Source organism: Bufo bufo, chromosome 3 (assembly GCF_905171765.1).
Source record: "Bufo bufo chromosome 3, aBufBuf1.1, whole genome shotgun sequence".
Lineage (NCBI taxonomy): Eukaryota > Metazoa > Chordata > Amphibia > Anura > Bufonidae > Bufo > Bufo bufo.
In genome coordinates this window covers 479,294,133-479,317,454 of record NC_053391.1, presented here as the reverse complement: position 1 = coordinate 479,317,454, position 23,322 = coordinate 479,294,133, and the positions used below count along the sequence as shown (strand labels likewise).

The following is a 23,322-nucleotide window of genomic DNA, read 5'->3' as shown; positions in this document are numbered from 1 at the left end:
TGGTGAGGGTGTAGATCTCATACTGATGACCTATCTTGGGGATCAGTAATTAATATGTAAATCCCGGAGAACCCCTTTAACTATTGACTGTAGTTATAAAATGTATACAAAAATGACAACGTTTGTCCCCAGCAAGTAACACTGTGTGCATCGGTTTATATGTGCCAGGTTTATGTGCAGTATAGTCTCCCTTCAATGTTGTGCCAGGCTATAATCAGAGATATGATCAAAATCAATCAATATTGTTACCATACTAATGTCTTGCCACTCATTGGATTTGGCCTCTCCCTCATTTTGCTGTAGTTCAGGATTCGGAACATTTGCCCGCTCATCTTCTCTGAAGGCGTCTTCGATCTGAGTGGCAGAGGTGGATGCTGCCTTGGTGAAATCACCCACTTGCCTTTCCATTGTATCTTTGGGAGATTCAGTTGTTTGTACTTGCTGAGAATTACTATCATCTGAATCACTTTCTACTTCAATGAAACTACCTATGAAAAAGAAAGAAAACATGTTACAGTAAAATGTATAGGTATAAAACATACAATGTATGTTAACAGGCATCTCTAAACTGGATGTCTCTACACTGTTAACTTACTACCAATCAACAGGTTAAAGGTATTTTGCCACCTCAGACCAGCTCTGCACGAATAGTACACCTGACGCTGAGCTCAGATCAGTCATTTTTATCGCTGTACTATCTCCAGTTACTCTGCTGTGCGCTCCCAAACAAGAGGGAGTCTAGCGCTAAAAATGACTGAGGTTTCAGGATTATTATTCATGCAGCACTGTACATCATAGGGCTGTCCCAGGGTGACATCCATTTAAAGGGAGACTTTCAGCACAAAAGGGTATTTTATTTTTTATTCCGGCAGTATATTTGATAAAGGGGTTGCGTGTGGCTCAGATATTGATGACCTTACCTCAACCCTCATTAAACAGCACATCAGCAAGGGGTGCTGGGTGTTGGACCCCTGCCGATCAGATATCGATGACCTATCCTGAGGATAGGTCATCAATATATACTGCCTGCACAACCCCTTTAGACTGCTTGCTGTGCTAAAAGTCCAAAGAGGAATTTAAAGAGCCAGGGCAGAAAGTAGAATACATGGACTGGCATCAAATATTTACAGCCAGAAAACGAACCAACCCAAAAAAAAAATAAAAAAAAATTGAATATTCACATATAGGCTGTTAAAGGGGACGTGTCATCAGAAAATGACTGTTTAAATCATGTTTTTATGTTAAGCGTATATTAAAGAATTTTAGATGGTTATTTTTCATTTTCCATGTCTGTCTATAATTAAAAAACAAAAAACAAACAAAAAAAACCCCACACAATTCTGACGTTTTCGCACTGGCAACTAAGCCTTAAACTAGGCGTCACTCCTTGTTCTGTACAGATCACTTTACTGACGTTCTCTCCTTATCACTAGAGTCAGAAATAGAATGACAAATATCATCTATACATAAATAACACAAGATCCACCATTCACAACAGGTGATATCACAGCTTATCGACTCTCTCCTGACCTCTGCACAGGTCACAGAGCATGCCTAGAAAACTATCCCACAGCAGTCAATGAGTCCCCTCCAGTCTATTACGTCTGTGGTCCATGGTGGCTGCTGTCAAGAACAGCTTAGGCAAAATGGCTGCTCCAATAATCATGTTCAGGAAATAGAATTAAGAAAAATAATATCAGAAAATAAAAGTAGATTAAATAAAAAGTACGGTACATGTGTCACTATCTCGTATTAACTGGCAAAAAAACATTTCAGTGACACATTCCCTTTAATATGTGAAAAAAAAATGATGGAAGTGTCCCACTAAAGAGGTTTCCACTTTCTGACTAATCTAGCTAATAGTCAGTGTGCATTCACATAGTATCTGGAGTGTACATGAAGCTAAATATACATCATGTGAAAGACACTGACCCTCAGAGCCTGAATCCATTTCTTTATCTCTATCCAATACTTCATCAATAATAGGAATGCTTTCTGGAGTCATAGGGACATAATTTGTATCTGGAACATTAGCAGTAGATTCTTCTTGCCTACAAGCAGTATCAATGGCCTTCTGCTGTGGTGGCACCACCAACACTGGATTATTCTGTATGGACAGTGATGAAGAACCCGAAGACTCTGATGGTGAAGACTGGAGGTCAGTTTCATTTTTGCTGGGGTTAAGTTCATCATCAGTTTTTTCACTCAACTTTAATTTAGAGTTCTCCAACTCCAAGGAAATTGGAGTAGCTATACTACTGGATGGATCTTGAAGGTTGCTCTGAAGTGAAGGAGTTATGTTACTTTGACTGGAAATATTTAACACAGGTTTCTCAACAGGTGTATCCTGAGAACAGAGAGGAGTTTTCTTTTCCTGCATGTTCAGATCTTTTTCGTCTGCTTTGGTCACATTTACTTTGTGAGGTATCTCACCATGGTTTGTAACAGACACCAAACTACTGACTATTGATTTATCATTGCTACTCGTAAGACTATTGGTAGAACAGTCTACCTCATTGCTTGCTTTAAATATACCCAGGGCAGTTTTTGTTTCACTCTCAATAACCAAGTCTTCATCTTCCTCATCTGAGCTACTAATAATCAAAACCTTGGCTTTAGGTTGCCAGATCTTTAACTCATCCTTTCCATCATTTATCCCAACAGGCCTTTTCCTGCTCGAAGCCATTTCATCTTCAGTAAGAGCCTCTTGAATTGCTTGCAGGGTTCTGGGCGAGACACTGCCATCTATTGCCCCCACAGATGCCATTTCATTGCTTTGGGTTACACCACTGTTATGAGGTTCTTCATCAGAGTTACTTTCCATCATTGCTTCCTGTATAGCAAAAAGTGTTCTTGGGGAGGGTGGCCGCTCTTCTGGAATGCTGTCCTTTGCTTTCTTCGGTTTATGGGCAGAAGCCAGCTTCATATCAAGGTAGGTTTTTGGCATATCACTAGAACTAGAGGGCATAGCTTGCTCGGGCACATCATCTTTCTTATCTTTTTCTTTTATTCCTAAAAAGCAAAAAGAAAGTGTTTTATATGAAAAGTGACGAAGGTTAAAGTCTGATGAGTACAACCATAGTCCATATGTCCTATTAGGATGCCCCTCTACGAGCCAGAATGGACAGCGGTTGTGTAGGACTGGCTTCTATTCCAGTGGACTTGAGATGTCCTTGGATTACAAAGACAGTCATTAAATCGGCACAGGTGCCTTGTATTTCTACATGTCCCCAATAGGGGGAAATGTAGAAAGGAGTTTCTCTCTGATGAGACAACCTATATTAATGAAAAGATTTCAAATTGGAATCAAAATATTTTGTTAATTAAAATTTTTATCATCAGCAGTAAACCGTGAAATGCAAGGATAAGGTCTGAGTCTGTATTTACAATAATGTAGGGCTGTGCAGTAGTGCAGAATACTTCACCTCCTGCCATATGATACACTGTGCAGTTGGCACTGTTCATATCAAGCATTTGCTGCTGTGTGTACTTATACCTTTAATTAGAATATAATGAGAAGTGTCCTCTGAGACCAGACGGCGAGTTTCAACCTCTTTCATAAACCCCCCTTCTGTCTCAAACTGAGCGCGGACCTCCCCCGTGTACTGCTGGTTCATCTCTTTCCGCACGTTATCAAGGCACCTGCTCAAATTATTTTTTTTCAGCAGTCCTTTCAGCTGATACTGGGAAAAATCATTGGAGTCCTAAAAAACAAACAAAAAAAGGCAAATTCAAGGGCTTGTCCTATCCTCAGGATAGGTCATCAGTATGTGATCAGTTGGGGTCTAACTTCCAGCATCTCCACAGATCAGCTGTTTGAAGAGGCCGCAGTGCTCCAGTGAGTGAGTGCCGCGGCCTCTTCCTAGGCCGTGGCACTCACTGGAGAAGCTGATCAGCGGGAGTGCCAGGAGTAGGACCTCCACCCATCACATACTGATGACACTTCAATCCGAATTTCAGGAAAAATTTGATAGCCACTATGCTTCCTGGTAACGAATCGACTGTCCCTGAAATGGCCGAAAAAACTAAAACATACATACCTCATAATGCTAACATTTGTAAAGCGCTGCGGAATATAGCATACCGCATTTTTCACCCCATAAGACGCCCCTGTGTCTTATGAGGCGAATACTAATGAGCGCTTCCATTATGGAAGCGCTCATTAGTACTGGAGGACTTGGAAGCGGTGAAGGCTCTGTACTCACGGCTTCCTGGTCCTCGGCTGTCAGCTGTGCAGTGGCTGCGCACAGCGTCAGGGTGCTCTGTGACCTCACGCTGTGAGTAGGGTTGTTGCGGGTATCGAAATTTCGATACCCAATCGATACTTTTGTCCCGGTATCGATACGATACCGGGATTTCCATTTTTTCGATACTGGCCGGCGCCTCTGCGCAGTCTATTATCTCTGAACATGAGCGTGCTGCTGTCAGCGTGCTCATGTTCCCTCAGCAGCATAGGGGAGAAGGAAGCAGTCTCTCCCTCCTCCCTGTGCTGCTGCTGCCGCTGCCACCAATGGGGAGGGAGGGACGGAGGAGGGGAGGGCGCACTGCGCCACCATTGATAGTACTTTTCATGGGTCCGGACTTTAAGCAGCAGGCTACACAGAGCGGTGCCCAGAGATATCCCAGCACTTAGTATTATTCCTGGGCGCCGATCCGTTCGCCTGCTGTGCGCCTGTGCCCCAATACCGTCTCCTGCAGTCCTGCTCCATATGCTAATTACTATCGGAGCAATGGGGAGGAGACAGCAGCTTCTCTAGTGGGCGTTCCTTCTCCCCTGGCTGTAGCGCTGTCCAATCGCAGCGCAGGGAGAAGGAACGTCCACTAGAGAAGCTGCTGTCTCCTCCCCATTGCTCCGATAGTAATTAGCATATGGAGCAGTACTGCAGGAGACGGTAATGGGGCACAGGCGCACAGCGGGCGAACGTAGCGACGCCCAGGAATAATACTAAGTGCTGGGACATCTCTGGGCGCCGCTCTGTGTAGCCTGCTGCTTAAACAAAGTCCGAATCCATATAAGGTCGTCTTTAACTTTTAATACAAGAGGCAGGTGATGGCAGCAGAATCGCATAGCCGACATCCTGCCTCTGACAGGGAACTGTGATCAGCGGCAGTTAACCCCTTAGGTGTGGCACCTGAGGGGTTAACTGCCGCTGATCTGCTGCTGGAACCCGCCTCCTGTATTAAGGGTTAATTATCATTGGTGGTGCAGTGCGCCCGCCCCCCTCAACCCCCCCCAGTATTATAATCATTGGTGGCAGTGGCCACAGGGTCCCCTCCCCTCCTCATCATTGGTGGCGGTGGCAGCTACTGATCGGAGCCCCAGCAGTGTAATCCTGGGGCTCCGATCAGTTACCATGGCAGCCAGGAGTGGACGCTACTGAAGCCCTGGCTGCCATAGTCTGCTCCCTGCTGCTGTGTGTACTATGCACAGAGCAGCAGGGAGAGTGTGAGGTCCTAATAGAGCTCTATCAGGGTGAATAGGACAAGGGATTAGAAGATCCCAGGATAGTTATTAAATAAACTGTAAAAAAAACAAAAAATGAAAAAAAAAAAACACACCAAAATATTAAGTATAAATCACCCCCTTTCCCAATTTTACATATAAAATATATAAACAATAAATAAATAAACAAACATCGCCACGTCCGAAAAGTCCAAACTATTAAAATATTAAAAAAATATGCGCGATTCGCCATTTTTTAAAATGCGGAATGCACGTGGCTTTTTTGTTTTATTTTTTTCGCGTGGTATCGAATGGTATCGAGTATCGCAATACTTTTTTATGGTATCGAAACCGATTCAAAATTTTGGTATCGCAACAACTCTAGCTGTGAGTGCCAGTTAACAGCACAGCCGACAGCAGGAGGAAGCAGATTGTGGGCGGTGAGGAGCGGCGGCGCCCAGAAGCAGGAGAGGTAAGTGGGTTTTTTATTTTATTTAATAGAAGGCTGATGGGGGCTAATATAACATGGCTGGGGGCTGGTGAGAGGCAAGGGGGCTTATATAACACTGCTGGGGGCTGGTGACAGGCAATGGGGGCTTATATAAGGCTGCTGGGGGCTAATAAAAAAAAGAATGGGGGCTGAAGAGAGGCTGCTGGGGGCTGGTATAAGGCTGCTGGGGCTGGTGAGAGGCAATGGAGCTGATATAAGGCTGCTGGGGGCTGGTGAGAGGCATATGGAGGCTGATGAGAGGCATGGGGCTCTTATCTGAGGTCAGATTAGGGTCATTCACATTGGGGTCTGAGCTGAGGTCTGATTGGGGGTCTGATCTGAGGTCTTATTAACATTGGGGGTCTTATTGGGGCTGTCAGCTGAGGTCTGATTAAAATTGGGGGTCTAGCTAGTGGTCTGACCAGAGGTGTAATGAAAAATATTTTTTTTCTTATTGTCCTCCTCTAAAACCTAGGTGCGTCCTATAGGGCAAAAAATACGCCAAGTGCATAAAATAAATAAATAAATCTATTTAAGTGAGAAGGGGCCACCACGGTCATCTTGCTTGAAGATCCCGCGCGGTGACGTATGACGTCACCCCGCCGACTGATGGGGTGACGTCATCACGAGGCATCTGAGGGGGTTCAATGATGGGGGGGGCAGCACAATCGCCATTCCTTGTCATTGCACCCGCTATTTACAAATAAATGCACTTTGTGACAAAGTAATTCGTCACGACTATCCCCTAGGCCCCGTGTCCTCAGGTCCCCCTCTCTTATGTCTTACAAAAGGAAAATTATGTTGGGACACAATGTAGTGTGTACAGCCAGAAAAATACACACATAGGTAGATATAGATAGAGGAGAGAGATGCTACCCTGGGGAAACTGACCATCACTCTCCTTACCTAAAGCGGAATAGCTGCCCTGATAAGAGCGTTCTCACCATCTTCGAATCTAGCCCTTAAAATTTATAAATCTGTGGCATTCAAGTGTTTAGTATACTAGTGTTACAGCGCATCAACATGTACATTGCATTTAGTGTCCATACCTCTGGCATAACTTCATATAATGTCCTTCTACGTTTTGCAAACTCCTTCATGTCAGTCAGTATTTCATGCTTTACCTCTGCAGGGAGGCTAGTAAATTCTTCAGAGTCTATGTCCACTGAATTAAAATTGGCCAAGATTTCATCCTATATTAAAGGAAAATACATTAGTGAGAAATGTAAGAAAATTATACTCTCCCAGTGATGTCTGTAGATGCCTCTAGTCTGTGAGTGTGGAAAGCAGAGGTTCCGTTACAACAAGATAAGATTTGGGTACTAGTTATTGGAGTTGGCCCATTCAGACTAAAACGCTATAAAGAGCGCTACATTCCAATATGTAAACGATACCTGAACCATCCGTTTTTGAGTCATTCGTTCTTCCCATTCCTTTTCTTCTTCCTCTTCGGAGCTAAAAAAATAGAAGAAAAGAAAACAAAGAGCATAAAAGGAATATAATTATTTGATATTACTAAAGAAGAACACACACACAAAAAAAAAAAGAAAAGAAAAAATGAAAGGACTCTGGTCCAAGAAAGAAATGGATGAAAGCTATATATGATTTTTCTCCAGCCTTGAGGAAAATCTGCATATTGTAGGACTACAGACTGGGCAGGTAAACTAAGCATCCTGCTCTTTTCAGCCCAAATTCAGGCCTGATTGTGGTTTGGATCACAACTTGCTCATTTTCTAGATATCATCGTCGTCAACCCGCAGAAGTTGTCCAAGTGTGATTAAGTGCTGACCAGAGCTGATAAATGTATCTTCATTAAAAAACGTCTTTAATATGTAGCAGATAAAGGTTGTTAATAGCTGTACGGATAAGGGTGTGTTTCAGGATAACGGATGCTAAACAAGTGACTCAGTGATCAATCTGTACATAACAGGACTGACTGGTGTACCTCCTCCCTAATGGATATGGCAGAAATTCTAATCTGCAGTTTCTTAGTTATAGACGCTTCTGTCGGTCACTCTATTTGCCCAAAGTCCTGAAAGGTCAATCTGCCTAGAAATGCTCTGAAATACCTCCATTCCATTATCACTATAGCAAGCAAGGTCATATATTCAGCAGTGTTGGAAAGCTGGGTGACAACTCTTGTAGAAACTGTAATATTGGTTGTCACCCAGATTTCCCAGAAACATATAACTAAGGCATAGTTGAATCAAACCTCTGTCCACTTAATACAAGAAGCCTAGCCAAAAACGTATGCACAGCTAATTCGCATTCTTGCATAGAAGCCTATGGGCGCCATGTTTGAGACCCAATTAATGTGTGCATGAGCTCTTACTGACAGTGAAACTACTGTATCTTGGCACTTAAAGGGGTTCTCTGGGCTCAATATTGATGACCTATCCTCAGGATCAGTCCGACACCCGGCACCCCCACCGATCAGCTGTATGAAGTGAAGACGCGCGCAGTCTCCCTTCTCGCTGCTGCTATGTCTATGGCGAGCAGGAAATGAGATGGGAGATGGCATGCGCCTTTGCTTCATACAGCTGATCTGCAGGGGTGCTGGGTGTCAGATCCCACTGATCTAATATTGATGACCTATCCTGAGGTTGGGTCATCTATATTAAAAGCCGGGAGAACCCCTTTAAGGAACAATACATTTTAAATTGTTTTATAGTCACAGTCTATAGTGGTCAGTTGCTCAAAATAGACACCATGGGAATATGCAGTGTCTGAGGTGGGGATAAACCTTTAAAGAGGACCTTTCACCACAAAAAGCAGTGCAATCTGCATGCACCATGCAATAGAACAGGAGAAGCTGAGTAAATTGATATATATATAGTTATGTGGGAAAATGCAGTAAAACCTGTAATTTATTCATTTAAAGGCTATATACACCTTGTATGATTGCATTTTACTCATTTTGGGCTAAACTCCTTTTTTTTTTAATGGGATTGTCCCGGTTCACCCCTCCGGCTCCTCTGATATTACCATACTCCGATGCTCTCGCTTGCCCTGCACTGTATAGCACAGGACAAGGGCTGTTCGTTTATGTTTTTAACACTACTAGATGGAGGCTTCCGCCTAGCAGTGTTGCCTGTGACATCACTGGCTGTGATGGGCGGGCTTTAGCGCTGCCCTAGCCGTTTTACAGGCCTCCTCCCAGCAGACCCTATGGAGATCCCAGTACGTCACAGAATCTCCTAAAATGCCTTTGCCCTGCGCGATTTAGCGCGGGGCAAAGGAGAGCAGGGGGCTGGAGGGGAGAAGATAGGGATATTTCTGGGTTCAGCTCTGAAACCGGACAACCCCTCTAACTGTTTGTCTAGCTGTGTGAATTTTTACTTTCACTTTGTGCCGGTCATCTAATAACCCATCTCTTTAAATTACTAAGAGGTCATAAACACTTATTTAAGCCACATTGTTATCAGTAAGATAAGAACTGAGCTATAATGAGTGTTTATAATATCAGATATCGAAGATAAGGAGCCCGTCAGCTCAACTGCCTGGCAGAACAGAGTGAAAATTCAGATCCTGCTATTAGATAAACTCAAGGCTGTGCATGGAAAAGGACTACACATTTTTAATAAAGACCAATTTTAACTCAAAATTAGTACAATGTAATAAGAAAAATGCCCCAAAGACGTAGATAGCCTTTAAGTCAGCTGTCAGTCACTGAAAGTTGTACATGGGGGAGTTGTTATTAGTGATTGATAGCATTCTGTGTGTGTATACAGAGATAGCTGTCAGTCACTAATAGTTGTACAGAGGGGAGGTCTAGGGAACATCACTAGGATTTATTGCACTTTACCTATTTCTCTCATTCTCCTCCAAGGGGGGTAAGGTATAAATATCTTCCTCTTCCTTTCGCTGTACATTTGGGAGGCTTGGAAAATCTTCATTTCTTTATAAAAAGGTGTAACAATTATTCACTTGCATCCACATTAATACATAATAAACCCACTAGACCTAACAGATCTGGTATGGTACACACCTCTGTTTGCTCCCCGACAAGGCAGCTTTAATAGCTTGTCTTTTCAAAAAGGTTTTCAGCAACTTCTCATGTGTTCTTTTGGCCTCACTAGCCGCCGTGTCTTTCTTTTGTCTTCTTCTTGCCTACATTTACAGAGGAAAAAGAAAAACAACTTTTTTTTTAATACGACTAGTCATCCGAGTACAGATGTGGTCCTACATCTACGATACTTACAAGAGTCTGTTTCTTTAGCAGAGGTGCTTCACCATCAAACACAAAGATGGGACGTATCCTGAAGAACAACAGCTTACAAAGCCGATGGAATAAAGTGAGCAGATGAGCATTTTGAAGAGCATTTCCATGCCGGTCTCTTGCTCCTTTTATTGCCTGATTCAACCAAATGCTAATGTCTTAAGAAACTGTTAATGAAAATACTACATCTTCTGCAACTTATATTACATATAATTGCATATAATTAACAATACACATGGAAGAGTAGCAGACATTTTATATCATACACGGTAATAGCTGTGAATAGAATCTGGACATAAATTATACCGTTATTTTTGGATTTATGGAAGACACACAAAATACACCAACTTTATTATGCACTAGTTGGGGTATATAGATTGTATTGTACTATATGGTCAAATGGGACTGTAAAAAGGCACAGAAACCCTCTTACTCCTCTAGACACACAAGATAAGTATTGGCTAGAATGTGTCTGAAGGATAAGATGGACAATTGATCAAACAAATGATCCACCAACATGCCAGACTAAAGGGATGGACTACTTATTTAAAAAAAAAAAAAAGTAAAATAACACATCAGGCTTGTGCCAAGTGGTAAATAATTTGGACAATTAATGTCATACAATTGAATTTTCAGCTGACTGCAGCCGAAGAACATCCAACTTGTCAGATCATATTATTTGTAGACAACATATCGATTTCTAAACAATTATTGGCTGAAATGGTCAAAATTGTCCTTCTCAGCTGATATTTATCTTATGTGTATTTTGAGCTAAAATTTATTTTGTCAATTGTTCATTTATTAATTTCCAACAGTTTTTCCTCTACAGCTTTCAGTTTCACTACATCTATAGACTACTGCCTTCTGTCTCACATTGAATCTGTCAGGGAGCTGCTCTGATGGTTTGATCTGTATCCCTTATCTCTGAAATCCTGACAGCTCATATAACACTCATTATAGCTAAATTATGATCAAATCGATAAGAGTCTTAAATGAAGCACAATTTATTCAACCTAAAAACATATACTCCCCTAAAAATAGATGTACATAAAATGTAGGCTCTATACAGATATAAGACCTCTACGTAGATAGGAATGAGTCCCGTATATCAATGCGCCAGTCCCAGGGTGATTCCTATAGCATGTATGCCAGCTGTATACAGTTGAAATGAGGCCCGTGCTGATGAATAGAAAAGATGGTACATATATGCCGGCTATATAGCACTGGGAATGTAGCACGTGCGTCAGTGTACCGCAGCCAGATATATATCAATGGGAATACAACACGTGTACAGGTGTAATGGTGAAGGCTGTGTAGCGCTTAATGCCAATGACTTCTGGTCGTTCTCAGTTAGAGTCCAATTCATATATGCGGCAAAATTCACAGTTGGTAACACAGCATCACCTCAAAAAAGTCACCTGGTAAGTTCACAATGCCATAATGAGTGCTCCCCAGGAGCTGGGTCTTACCCGTCCTTACTGCCTCTTTGCAGCGCTGATTCCAGGCGGCCGCACACCAGTGGCGTCCCACGTGGTGTGCTAGACCTCAGCGTGGCGTCCCACGTGACCTGGTTGCTTAGGAGACCGGGTAAAGCTGAGATGACGTCACAAATAGGCGACCGCTTACTCAGGATCCAGGCAAAATTGATTCTCCTTTATCTTATTTTCTTATTGCAGATATTCTCTGTAGGATTAGTAAGTGCAACGCTCACTCCTCACGCCAGACGCGTTTCGAGGTGCTGTACCTCTTCCTCAGTGGCCAACTGAGGGAGCGTATCCTCACTCTTATATATGGGACAACTATTCCCATAATGCTTCACATTGTCATGCATTTACTAAAATCCGGAATGGACCAGGGTCATATTCCTTCTTCCTATCCTACTCCCTAAAAACCTAGTATAGAGTCAGCCCATACCACTGCCATCATCTTATACAAGAAAACTCATAAATTTCCATGCCTCCATATATAAAACATCAAACATATATAAAATCGTATATAAAATTGTATATAAAACATACGATGCTATATTCAACAATATACATCAACTAAAATAGGATCTGGAGAAATGCGCAAGGTCGCACAGTAACCTGCCAAAAAAAACGCACCACAAACGCATAGGCATAAACGTGGGAGCACACCACGTGGGACGCCGCTGGTGTGCGGCCGCCTGGAATCAGCGCTGCAAAGAGGTAGTGAAGACGGGTAAGACCCAGCTCCTGGGGAGCACCCATTATGGCATTGTGAACTTACCAGGTGACTTTTTTGAGGTGATGCTGTGTTACCAACTGTGAATTTTGCCGCATATATGAATTGGACTCTAACTGGGAATGACCAGAAGTCATTGGCATTAAGCGCTACACAGCCTTCACCATTACACCTGTACACGTGTTGTATTCCCTCTGATATATATCTGGCTGTGGAACACTGACACACTTGTACATTCCCAGAGCTATATAGCCGGCATATATGTACCATCTTTTCTATTCATCAGCACGGGCCTCATTTCAACTGTATACAGCTGGCATACATGCTATAGGAATCACCCTGGGACTGGCGCATTGATATACGGAACTCATTCCTATCTACGTAGAGGTCATATATCTGTATAGAGCCTACATTTTATGTACATCTATTTTTAGGGGAGTATATGTTTTTAGGTTGAATAAATTGTGCATCTTTGTTCTTTCAAGTGTGCCCTTTTGAGTGTGCCCCTTCTTTGCTTTTGCTATCCAAGAGTCTTAAATGAGTGTTTATGGGTTGTCAGAAGTTCAGAGATAAGGGCTCCACATCACAAAGTTAATACAAGACACTTACTAATGTATTGGATTCCCTATTGCCTCCTTTGCTGGCTTGATTCATTTTTCCATAAAATAATACACTGCTTGTTTCAAGGGTTTACAGTCACTGCTTCAGCGCAAAAAGTAGGTGGCCGGGATGATAGCTGCTGCGCATGTCTGCCTCTATGTGCTACAGTCCTGGCCACCAGTGCTTTTTCCTATAGTGTGCAAGTGCGGCCACCGCTGCTGGACTGCAGGGTTGTTGTAACCACTGGATAAAAAGAAGTGCATAATGTGATGAAAAAATGAATGAAGGCAGCAAAAGAAGCAATATGAAGAATCACAATACATTAGTAGGTGCCTTGTATTAACTTTATCTACATAATAAATGCCATTTACTGAAATGAGACAACCCCTTTATGAACAGTCGTCCTCCCAGGTCTATTGTCAGGTGTGAATTTATTCAAGGGATGAGTAACAGTATATTCATTCCACAAACTACTGAGATTGAAAGACATCAAAATACATACTTATACTGGGAAACTACACAGGCCAAGTGTTTTTCCTTCCTTCGTATCGCCTTAGACCTCATTCACATGACAGTGATGAAAAATGACCGTTAAAAGTGGATCATTTTGCAATTTTTAACTGCTGTTTTTTTCAAGAAATGTCGTGTGAAGGAGGTCTAAGCATTATCACCTATGAACAACATAATCATTTTTGATGGGACACCCACACTAGCATTGCCACTTTAACCCCTTAAGGACCGGGCTCATTTTCACCTTAAGGACCAGGCCATTTTTTGCAAATCTGACCAGTGTCACTTTAAGTGCTCATAACTTTAAAACGCTTTGACTTATCCAGGCCGTTCTGAGATTGTTTTTTCGTCACATATTGTACTTCATGACACTGGTAAAATGAAGTCAAAAAAATACCTAATTTGCCAAAAATTTTGAAAAATATGCAAATTTCAAAGTTTCAGTTTCTCTACTTCTGTAATACATAGTAATACCCCAAAAAATTGTGATGACTTTACATTCCCCATATGTCTACTTCATGTTTGAATTGTTTTGGGAATGATATTTTATTTTTTGGGGATGTTACAAGGCTTAGAAGTTTAGAAGCAAATCTTGAAATTTTTCAGAAATTTACAAAAACTTAATTTTTAAGGACCAGTTCAGGTCTGAAGTCACTTTGCGAGGCTTACATAATAGAAACCACCCAAAAATGACCCCATCTAAGAAACTACACCCCTCAAGGTATTCAAAACTGATTTTGCATACATTGTTAACCCTTTAGGTGTTGCACAAGAGTTATTGGCAAAATTTGAGAATATAATTTTTTTGCCTAATTTTCAATTTTAACCCATTTTTTCCACTAACAAATCAAGGGTTAACAGCCAAACAAGACTGTATTTTTATTGCCCTGACTCTGCTGTTTACAGAAACACCCCATATGTGGCCGTAAACTACTGTACGGGCACACAGTAGGGCGTAGAGTGAAAGGTGCGCGGTTTGGTTTTTGGAAGGCAGGTTTTGCTGAACTGGTTTTTTGACACCATGTACCATTTGAAGCCCCCCTGATGCACCCCTAGAGTAGAAATTCCATAAAAGTGACCCCATCTAAGAAACTACACCCCTCAAGCTATTCAAAACTGATTTTACAAACTTTGTTAACCCTTTAGGTATTGCACAAGATTTAATGGAAAATAGAGACACAATTTCAAAATTTCCCATTTTTGGCAGATTTTCCATTTTAATATTTTTTTTCCAGTTACAAAGCAAGGGTTAACAGCCAAACAAAACTCATTATTTATGGCCCTTATTCTGTAGTTTACAGAAACACCCCATATGTGGTCGTAAACCGCTGTACGGGCACACGGCAGGGCGCAGAAGGAAAGGAATGCCATACGGTTTTTGGAAGGCAGATTTTGCTGGACTGGTTTTTTGACACCATGTCCCATTTGAAGCCCCCCTGATGCACCCCTAGATTAGAAATTCCATAAAAGTGACCCCATCTAAGAAACTACACCCCTCAAGCTATTCAAAACTGATTTTACAAACTTTGTTAACCCTTTAGGTATTGCACAAGATTTAATGGAAAATAGAGACACAATTTCAAAATTTCCCATTTTTGGCAGATTTTCCATTTTAATATTTTTTTTCCAGTTACAAAGCAAGGGTTAACAGCCAAACAAAACTCATTATTTATGGCCCTTATTCTGCAGTTTACAGAAACACCCCATATGTGGTCGTAAACCGCTGTACGGGCACACGGCAGGGCGCAGAAGGAAAGGAATGCCATACGGTTTTTGGAAGGCAGATTTTGCTGGACTGGTTTTTTGACCCCATGTCCCATTTGAAGCCCCCCTAATGCACCCCTAGAGTAGAAACTCCAAAAAAGTGACTCCATTTTAGAAACTACGGGACAGGGTGGCAGTATTGTTGGTACTAGTTTAGGGTACATATGATTTTTGGTTGCTCTATATTACACTTTTTGTGCAGCAAGGTAACAAGAAATAGCTTTTTTGGCACTTTTTTTTTTTTGTTATTTACAACATTCATCTGACAGGTTTTATCATGTGGTAATTTTATAGAGCAGGTTGTCACGGACGCGGCGATACCTAATATGTATACTATTTTTTTTATTTATGTAAGTTTTATACAATAACTTTTTAAAACCAAAAAAATGTTTTTGTGTCTCCATAGTCTAAGAGCCATAGTTTTTTCAGTTTTTGGGCGATTATCTTGAGTAGGGTCTCATTTTTTGCGGGATGAGATGACGGTTTGATTGGCACTATTTTGGGGTGCATATGACTTTTTGATCGCTCGCTATTACATTTTTTGTGACGTAAGATGGCAAAAAATGGCTTTTTTTACACCGTTTTTGTTTTTATTTTTTTACGGTGGTATCCTGAGGGGTTAGGTCATGTGATATTTTTATAGAGCCGGTCGATACGGACGCGGCGATACCTAATATGTATACTTTTTTTTATTTATGTAAGTTTTACACAATGATTTCATTTTTGAAACAAAAAAAATCATGTTTTAGTGTTTCCATAGTCTAAGAGCCATAGTTTTTTCAGTTTTTGGGCGATTATCTTGAGTAGGATCTCATTTTTTGCGGGATGAGATGACGGTTTGATTGGTACTATTTTGGCGTACATGCAACTTTTTTGATCACTTATATTACCTTTTTTGGGAAGTAAGGTGGGCAAAATTTCAATTTTCTCATAGTTTTTATTTTTTTATTTTTATGGCGTTCACCGTGCGGGGAAAGTAACATGACCGTTTTATAGATCAGGTCGTTACGGACGCGGCGATACCTAATATGTGTAGTGTATTTTATTTTTTTTATTTTTATTCAGTGATAAAAATTTTTTTTTATCTTAACTTTTTTCACTTTTTTTTTACATTTTTTTGACCCAGACCCACTTGGTTCTTGAAGATCCAGTGGGTCTGATGTCTGTATAATACAGTACAGTACAATATATATTGTTCTGTACTGTATTTTAATTACACTGAACAGATCTATGCTTTTAGCACAGATCTGTTCAGCACCATGGACAGCAGGACGCCTGAGCAGGCGTCCTGTTGCCATGGGAACCTTCCCCGTCTGCTCAGAACTTTGCAGACGGGGAAGGGTAAGCACAGGGCTGAGGGGGGCTCTCTCCCTCTCCATCGGGGGGCTGCAAAGGCACAGCAGCCCCCCGATGGAGAGGGAGCTCCCTGACCGATGACAGTTAACTTTTTCCATACAGCGGTCCGTACGGACCGCGGTATGGAAAGGGTTAAACGGCTGACATCTGCACAGATGTCAGCCGTTTATACCAGGGTGCCAGCAATGTGCTGGCACCCTGGTATACCCACTAGAAGCCAACGATCGTTCATGGGGAGGCGGTGCGGCAGGCGGGATCGCGATCCCCCGCCCGCCTCCCGCAACGCCCCCACCGCCTGCGACACCCCCCCCCGCACCACCCGCCGGCATAAAATCGTGCAGGGGTGCAGGGGGGGGTGAAAAATATTGATTTTAGCCACTCTAAAGTTTCTGATCCCCGCGGTCAGGGACCGCGGGGATCAGAAACTGCAAAAAGCGCAGCAAACCGCAGGTCTGAATTGACCTGCGGTTTGCTGCGATCGCTGATACGGGGGGGTCAAATGAGCCCCCCCCTGCATTGTTACGGGATGCCGGCTGAATGATTTCAGCCAAAATCCCGTTCCGATTAACCCCTGGGGTGCCGGAATACAGATTTTAAGTCAGGACGTACCGGTACGTCCTGGGTCCTTAAGGACTCGGGAAATAGGGCGTACCGGTACGTCCTGGGTCCTTAAGGGGTTAATAAGTAAAGTAATGTCTTTTCATGCAATACATGCCACATGAACTGACAGACCATAACGTTCTGCCTACAATATTCTGTTTCTTTCATTCACATTGTATGTTTTCTTGATGATTATGCTACTAAAATAAATAATAATAAAACATACTAGAAATAATACATTTGCAAACCATAATAACTAAAAGGGTTTTCTGGTGCTTAGAATAGGTCATCAACATAAGAGTGGTGGGGTCTGACATCCCAGTGGCGAAAACTACACAGTTGACAGAGCCGCTGTCCACTATATAGTGTCTGGCACTAGTCCGAAACAGCTGATCAGTGGGGTGCCGGATGTTTGACCCCCACCAATATGATAATTAATGACCTATCCTGAGCGTAGTCCATATATATCTAAAACTGGAAAACCCCTATAATTACTGGTGGATGGAAGTTGTATAAAACTTTTGTCGCTATAATACAAGGATACCAACAGCAAGGATTTTTCCTTCCAGAGTCTCTGGATTTACAGGTCTTCCAGAACATTCAAGCAGCTTCCAAAGTCCTTGAACTCCCATGCTGACATGATATGTGGTTCTCCTACAGATTTACCTATAAATATGTTGAAAAAAAAAAAAAGGTTTCCAATTCATTGGAGAATACCAAAGGAACATTACTGGACATCGGGTATGTAAATCGTATCACCTGACAGTACAACGGGGACCGGAGGAGGAGTAATGGAACTGTCATCAGTATATGATCACTGTACACTACTCTGTATACATCTCATCATATGTGTCGGAAATCATATTACTATATGAACGGCACTATTTATTTAGGTTAGGTGTTGTGTGGAAGTGCCCAAACACCATGTACCACTAGTTATCTGGGTACTTAAAGGGGTTCTCCAGACATTATTAAACAATTCAAGCCTTGAGGAAGAAAGATGCTTTCTTTAATACTTACCTGTCCCCGCTGCATGGGCAGAGGCTGCGACTTTAGCCGCTCAGGTCCCCGGAATGCTTGCATTTTTCATAATGCCTGGAGAACCCCGTTAACATTTATTAGATTAGAGGAATTCAGATTTAAAGCTGATCTCCATGACAAGATATGGGGACTGCCAAGCCAGGGTCCGGAACAGCTAAACCGTGATCAAATAAAGAAAAACATTATTTTTGTGAACCCGCCTGTAAAATCTCTTTCTCGCTTAGTTCATTGGGGGACACAGGACCGTGGTTATAGCTGCTGCTGCCACTAGGAGGCGATACTAGGCTGAAAAGTGTTAGCTCCTCCTCTGCCGGCTATACCCCCTCCAGCCTGGAGAGAGCATATCAGTTTGTGCCCAAGCAGTAGGAGTAGGAGAAAAACATACATGAAAGGAACCATAACCCAACCAATGTCAGTAGGACCGAACCAGAACTGAGGACCCTACCAGCAAACCAACCGCCATCACCTGCGGCAAAAATAGAACAATAATGGGTGGGTGTGTCCCCCAATAAACTAAGCAAGAAACTGATTTTACAGGTCAGTTCACAAAAATCTAGTTTGCTCGCTCGTATCATTGGGGGACACAGGACCGTGGGACCTAAATGCTGGTGGAAGACAGGACCCTGAAAGAGAAGATCGGGCCTGAACGGAAGGAGCCACGGTGTGTCTTCTAGGAGACGAATGATGTCTGTGTACCACGCACGACAAGGCTAATCCGGAGCAATGAGAATAGTTTGGATGCTCTCCATCTGGATTCTGCGTAAGACTCGGGGCAGGAGAGGGAGAGGCGGAAACACGTACACCAGGGAGAACCCGTCCCATGGTGCCACCAGCGCGTCTACTGCGCGTGCCCTGGGATCTCTTGTTCGAGAGAAGAAGGCGGGGAGCTTGTGGTTGAGTCTGGATGCCATCAGGTCCACCTCTGGTTGGCCACTGGAGACAGATCGCTTGGAACACCTCCGGGTGCAGAGACCACTCCCCCGGGTGCACCGTCGTCCGACTGAGGAAATCGGCCGTCCAGTTCTCCACTCCCGGAATGTAGACCGCCGAAAGAGCTGGCACATGGGTCTCTGCCAACCGCAGGATCCTGCCTGACTCCGCCATCACTGCTTGACTGCGGTTCCTCCTTGATGATTGATATAAGTCACTGCCGTAGCGTTGTCTGACTGTACCCGGATAGGCCGGCCCTTCAGGAGAGGGGCCCAATGTAGAAGGGACAGATGAATGGCCCGGAGTTCCAGTATGTTGATGGGCAGTTTGGACTCCGACTGAGATCATACACCTTGGACTGTCCGGGGTGGGAAGACTCCGCCTGAACCTTGGAGACTGGCGTCGGTGGTGATGACTCCCGTGAGATCGGGAGAAAAGATTTCCCCGACTCCAAGGTTGGGCTCGAAAGCCACCACCTGAGTGCCAAACACACCCCTGGGAGTAGGACGATGTGATGGTCCAGGGAATCTGCTGACTTGTCCCACGACGACAAGATTGTCCGCTGAAGTGAACGAGTGTGAAATTGTGCAAACGGAACCGCCTCGAAAGAAGTGACCATTGCACCCAATGCCTTCATGCAAAACTGAATTGAAGGGTACCTGCGCCGGAGGAGAAGGCGGATTGACCGACGAAGGGCCAGCCGCTTGTCCAGAGGGAGGCGCACCAACTCCGTGGCCATATTGAGGATCATGCCTGGAAAAGTGATCCATCTGGTAGGATGCAGGGAAGACTTCTGGAAGTTCACCAACCACACGAACCGCGCCAGGGTATCCAGAGTGATACGCAGGCTGTCCTCGTTCTGACCGAAGGTCGCCGCTTTGACCAGAATGTCGTCCAGATAGGGAATCAGGGTGATGCCCCTGGTACGAAGAAATGCCAGGAGAGGAGCGAGTACTTTGTAGAGACTCGCGGTGCCGTCGCCAGGCCAAAGGGAAGGGCGACGAACTGATAGTGGTGGAGCCCCATTGCAAAGCGGAGGAAACGCTGATGTGCCGGGGCAATGGGGAAGTGTGCATCCCGAATGTCTATAGAAGAGAGAAATTCACCTCGGTCCAGTGAAGCAATCATGGAGTGAAGGGATTCCATTCTGAAGTGTTGAACCAGGGGGAACCGGTTCAGCAACTTGAGGTCCAGAAACGGGCGAACTGACCCTTCTTTCTTGGGGACGACAAACAGGTTTGAATAAAACCCAGAGAATTGCTCCGATCGAGGAACTGGGAAATCACCCCCCGTGTGAGGAGGGATTGAATTGCCTGGAAAAAGGCGACAGCCCGACCTGGACCCCTGGGTGGTTGGGAGAGAAAGAAACGTTGTGGAGGAGGGGACACAAACTCGATCTTGTAACCCAACGATTTCGAGTGCCCACACGTCTGAGATGTGGGCCCGCCACACTACCTGAAAAAGGAGTAGGCGACCCCCCCACCCGAAAGGGTGGGGGCACGTCTTTATGCAGAGGATTGCTTGCCGATCGAGGGACAGGCAGGCTGTGCACACGGGCACCAGGCTGGTTGAGGCTTCAAGAATGGCTTCTTCCGTTGGTCCTACGTGGAGGATCTGGGAGGGGCTCCTGCTGCCGTACGCGCGCCAGAGAAGCGGCGAAAGGACTGGGCCCAGGTACTTGTCTGCTTGGCGTGAAATGTGCACCTGGATTTGCCCTGTGGGATGTGGGTACTTTCACCCGTAGCCTCGGAGATAATTTCATCTAGCCGGGCCCCGAATAAATCGGCAAAAGGAAGGCTGGTAAGGGAATGCTTTGACGAAGAGTCCGCTGCCCAAACCTTAAGCCAGAGTTCGCGCTGAAGGTTACCGCGAGAGCCGATGAGCGGGCAACAAGTACACCCGCGTCCAAGGAAGCCTCACAGAGGTATTTTCCCACCTGTGAGATCTGCAGAGCCAAGGACTGGAGCTCAGTTAGCGGGAGGTTCGCCGCCAAGTCTTGGTTTAACCAGAGTGCCCACTCCGAGACCGCCTTAGCCACCCAAGCGGAGAAGAAAATGGGCCGAAGCGCTGAGCCACTTCCCGCGAAAATGGACTTTGCCCAGGACTCCATACGGCGATCCGCGGGATCCTGAAGGGCTGAGCCATCGGCCACCGGAATGGCGGTGTGTGTTTGGCGAGGCACACTACCGGAGGGTCCACCTTGGGAGGAGAGGACCATTTAGGACCAATCCGCCAGAAAGGGATAAATCAGATAGGGGCGGACTAACAACTCAAGGGGCCCCCGGGCAATAGGAGATTATGGGGCCCCTGTGTCCCTGCCCACCCTCAAGCCACACCCACACACAGCCCCACCCACATATCGCACCGCCTACATCACCTACACTTGGTACAGAATTTCTCTTCACTATGTTCAAAATAAAAGTTCATTATAGTTAAGGGGGCCGGCAGTCATTATGTCTGCATCCAGCAGTGCCGGATGCAGTAAATTCCGGTAGGCTGGTCTCAGCTGGAACAGCCTGCCAGAATCACTAACGCATATGTTAAGGCAGCCTAATACAGCACCACATACCTCTTACATCCAGTGACATCTCCTTTGATGTAGATGTTCTCTTTCTTCATCTTCTCCATTCAGACCAGACTGCCATGATAATTTCTTTCAGCCATCTCTCATCTCTGCAGTTTGACAGACAGACATCTTAGTTTCCTACTTTTCCTCCCACCTTCTCAACATCCCATCATGCACCCCCAATACTGAGACGCTGTGCCCTCCAAAACTATACTGTAGAAACAGATAAACCCTCTGAAAATACTAGTTACACACAGATAGCTCCCCCTTCAATAATTATTGGAACACAATGCTCTAAAAAATAACTGCACCCAGCAAATAGTGCCCCTGACACTAATAGTGTAACCACAATGTCCCCCAAAAATAACTGTGCTAAGCTGATACTGTGCCAGGGTGTCCCCACAGTAATAGTGCTCCCCAAAAACCCAGCAATAGTAATAATTCTGTGCCAGAGTGCACTTAGTAGTAATAGTGCTCCTACAATGCCCCCAACATTAATTGTGTCCTAGAAGTAATAATGCTCCCATAGTCCCCCAGTTGTAATAAAGCCCCCTTATAATGTGCGCCAGTACAAAAATGCCCTGTGTGGCAGTAAAAAAACAAAACAAAAAAAAAAACAACTCTTTGTGCCCCCAGTAGAGCCAATGTCCCTAGAATGCCCTCATTTGATCAAATGACCCATACTGTGTGCCACTACAAAAAACACTTAGTGCCCCCAGTTGAGCTAAGGTTAATTTGTGCCAGCATAAAATACTCCTATATAGTACCCCCAGAAGATGCCCCCATCCTATATAGTGCCCCCATAGTGCTCCTCCCCGTCCCCATAGTGCCCTTCATAATGTGCCAGTATAAAATACCCCTATAGATTGCCCCACATAGATGCCCCCATAATGCTTCTCTCCCCCCTTCCCCATAGTGGCACCAAAATGGGTGCCAGTAATAAATGCCCTTATATAATGCCCCCATAGTGCTCTTCTCCATAGTGCCCCCCCCATAATGCATGCCAGTATATAGGGCCCCCAGGAGATGCCCCCATAGGGCTCCTTTCCCCCACACTTCTCCATAGTGCCCCCCATAATGTGTGCCAGTATATAGGGCCCCCAGTAAAAGCCCCCATAGTGCCCCCCCATAATATTTGCCGGTATATAGGGCCCCCGGTAGATGCCCCCATTGTGATCCTTTCCCCCCCTTCTCCATAGTGCCCCCCCATAATGTGCCAGTATATATGGCCCTCATTAGATGCCCCCATAGTGCTCCTTCCCCCCTTCTCCATAGTATCCCCCATAATGTGCCAGTATAAAGGGGCCCCCAATAGATGCCCCCATAGTGCTCCTTCCCCCCTTCTCCATAGTGCCCCCCCATAGTGTGCTAGTATATAGGAGCCCCCATAGTGCTCCCTCCCCACCTTCTCCATAGAGCCCCCCCATAGTGTGCCAGTATATAGGGGCCCCCATAGTGCCCCCCCTTCTCCATAGGGCCCCACCCCCCTTCCTGCCATGAGGACACTCTCAGTGATGCGATCCAGGCCTCTTCCAGCCTGTGTCCCGCTCTGTACGGCTAAGGAGGTGCGATGACATAATTGCGCCGCCTGCACCGGC

General features: G+C 44.4%; 1 protein-coding gene across 1 annotated transcript in view; it reads right to left on the bottom strand.

Annotated features, from left to right (window-relative positions):
- ERCC5 (ERCC excision repair 5, endonuclease) overlaps positions 1–23,322 on the bottom strand; it is a 59,554-nt gene that overhangs the window by 34,605 nt on the left and 1,627 nt on the right. The window contains exons 2-10 of the mRNA XM_040425247.1: positions 17,732–17,853; positions 10,135–10,310; positions 9,922–10,043; positions 9,739–9,831; positions 7,328–7,388; positions 6,983–7,126; positions 3,497–3,704; positions 1,933–3,012; positions 250–488 (exon numbers count right to left, since the gene is read on the bottom strand). Of these exons, the coding sequence (XP_040281181.1) occupies positions 250–488; positions 1,933–3,012; positions 3,497–3,704; positions 6,983–7,126; positions 7,328–7,388; positions 9,739–9,831; positions 9,922–10,043; positions 10,135–10,310; positions 17,732–17,819 (2,211 nt within the window). The 5' untranslated portion in view covers positions 17,820–17,853. The remainder of the gene's footprint in view (positions 1–249; positions 489–1,932; positions 3,013–3,496; positions 3,705–6,982; positions 7,127–7,327; positions 7,389–9,738; positions 9,832–9,921; positions 10,044–10,134; positions 10,311–17,731; positions 17,854–23,322) is intronic.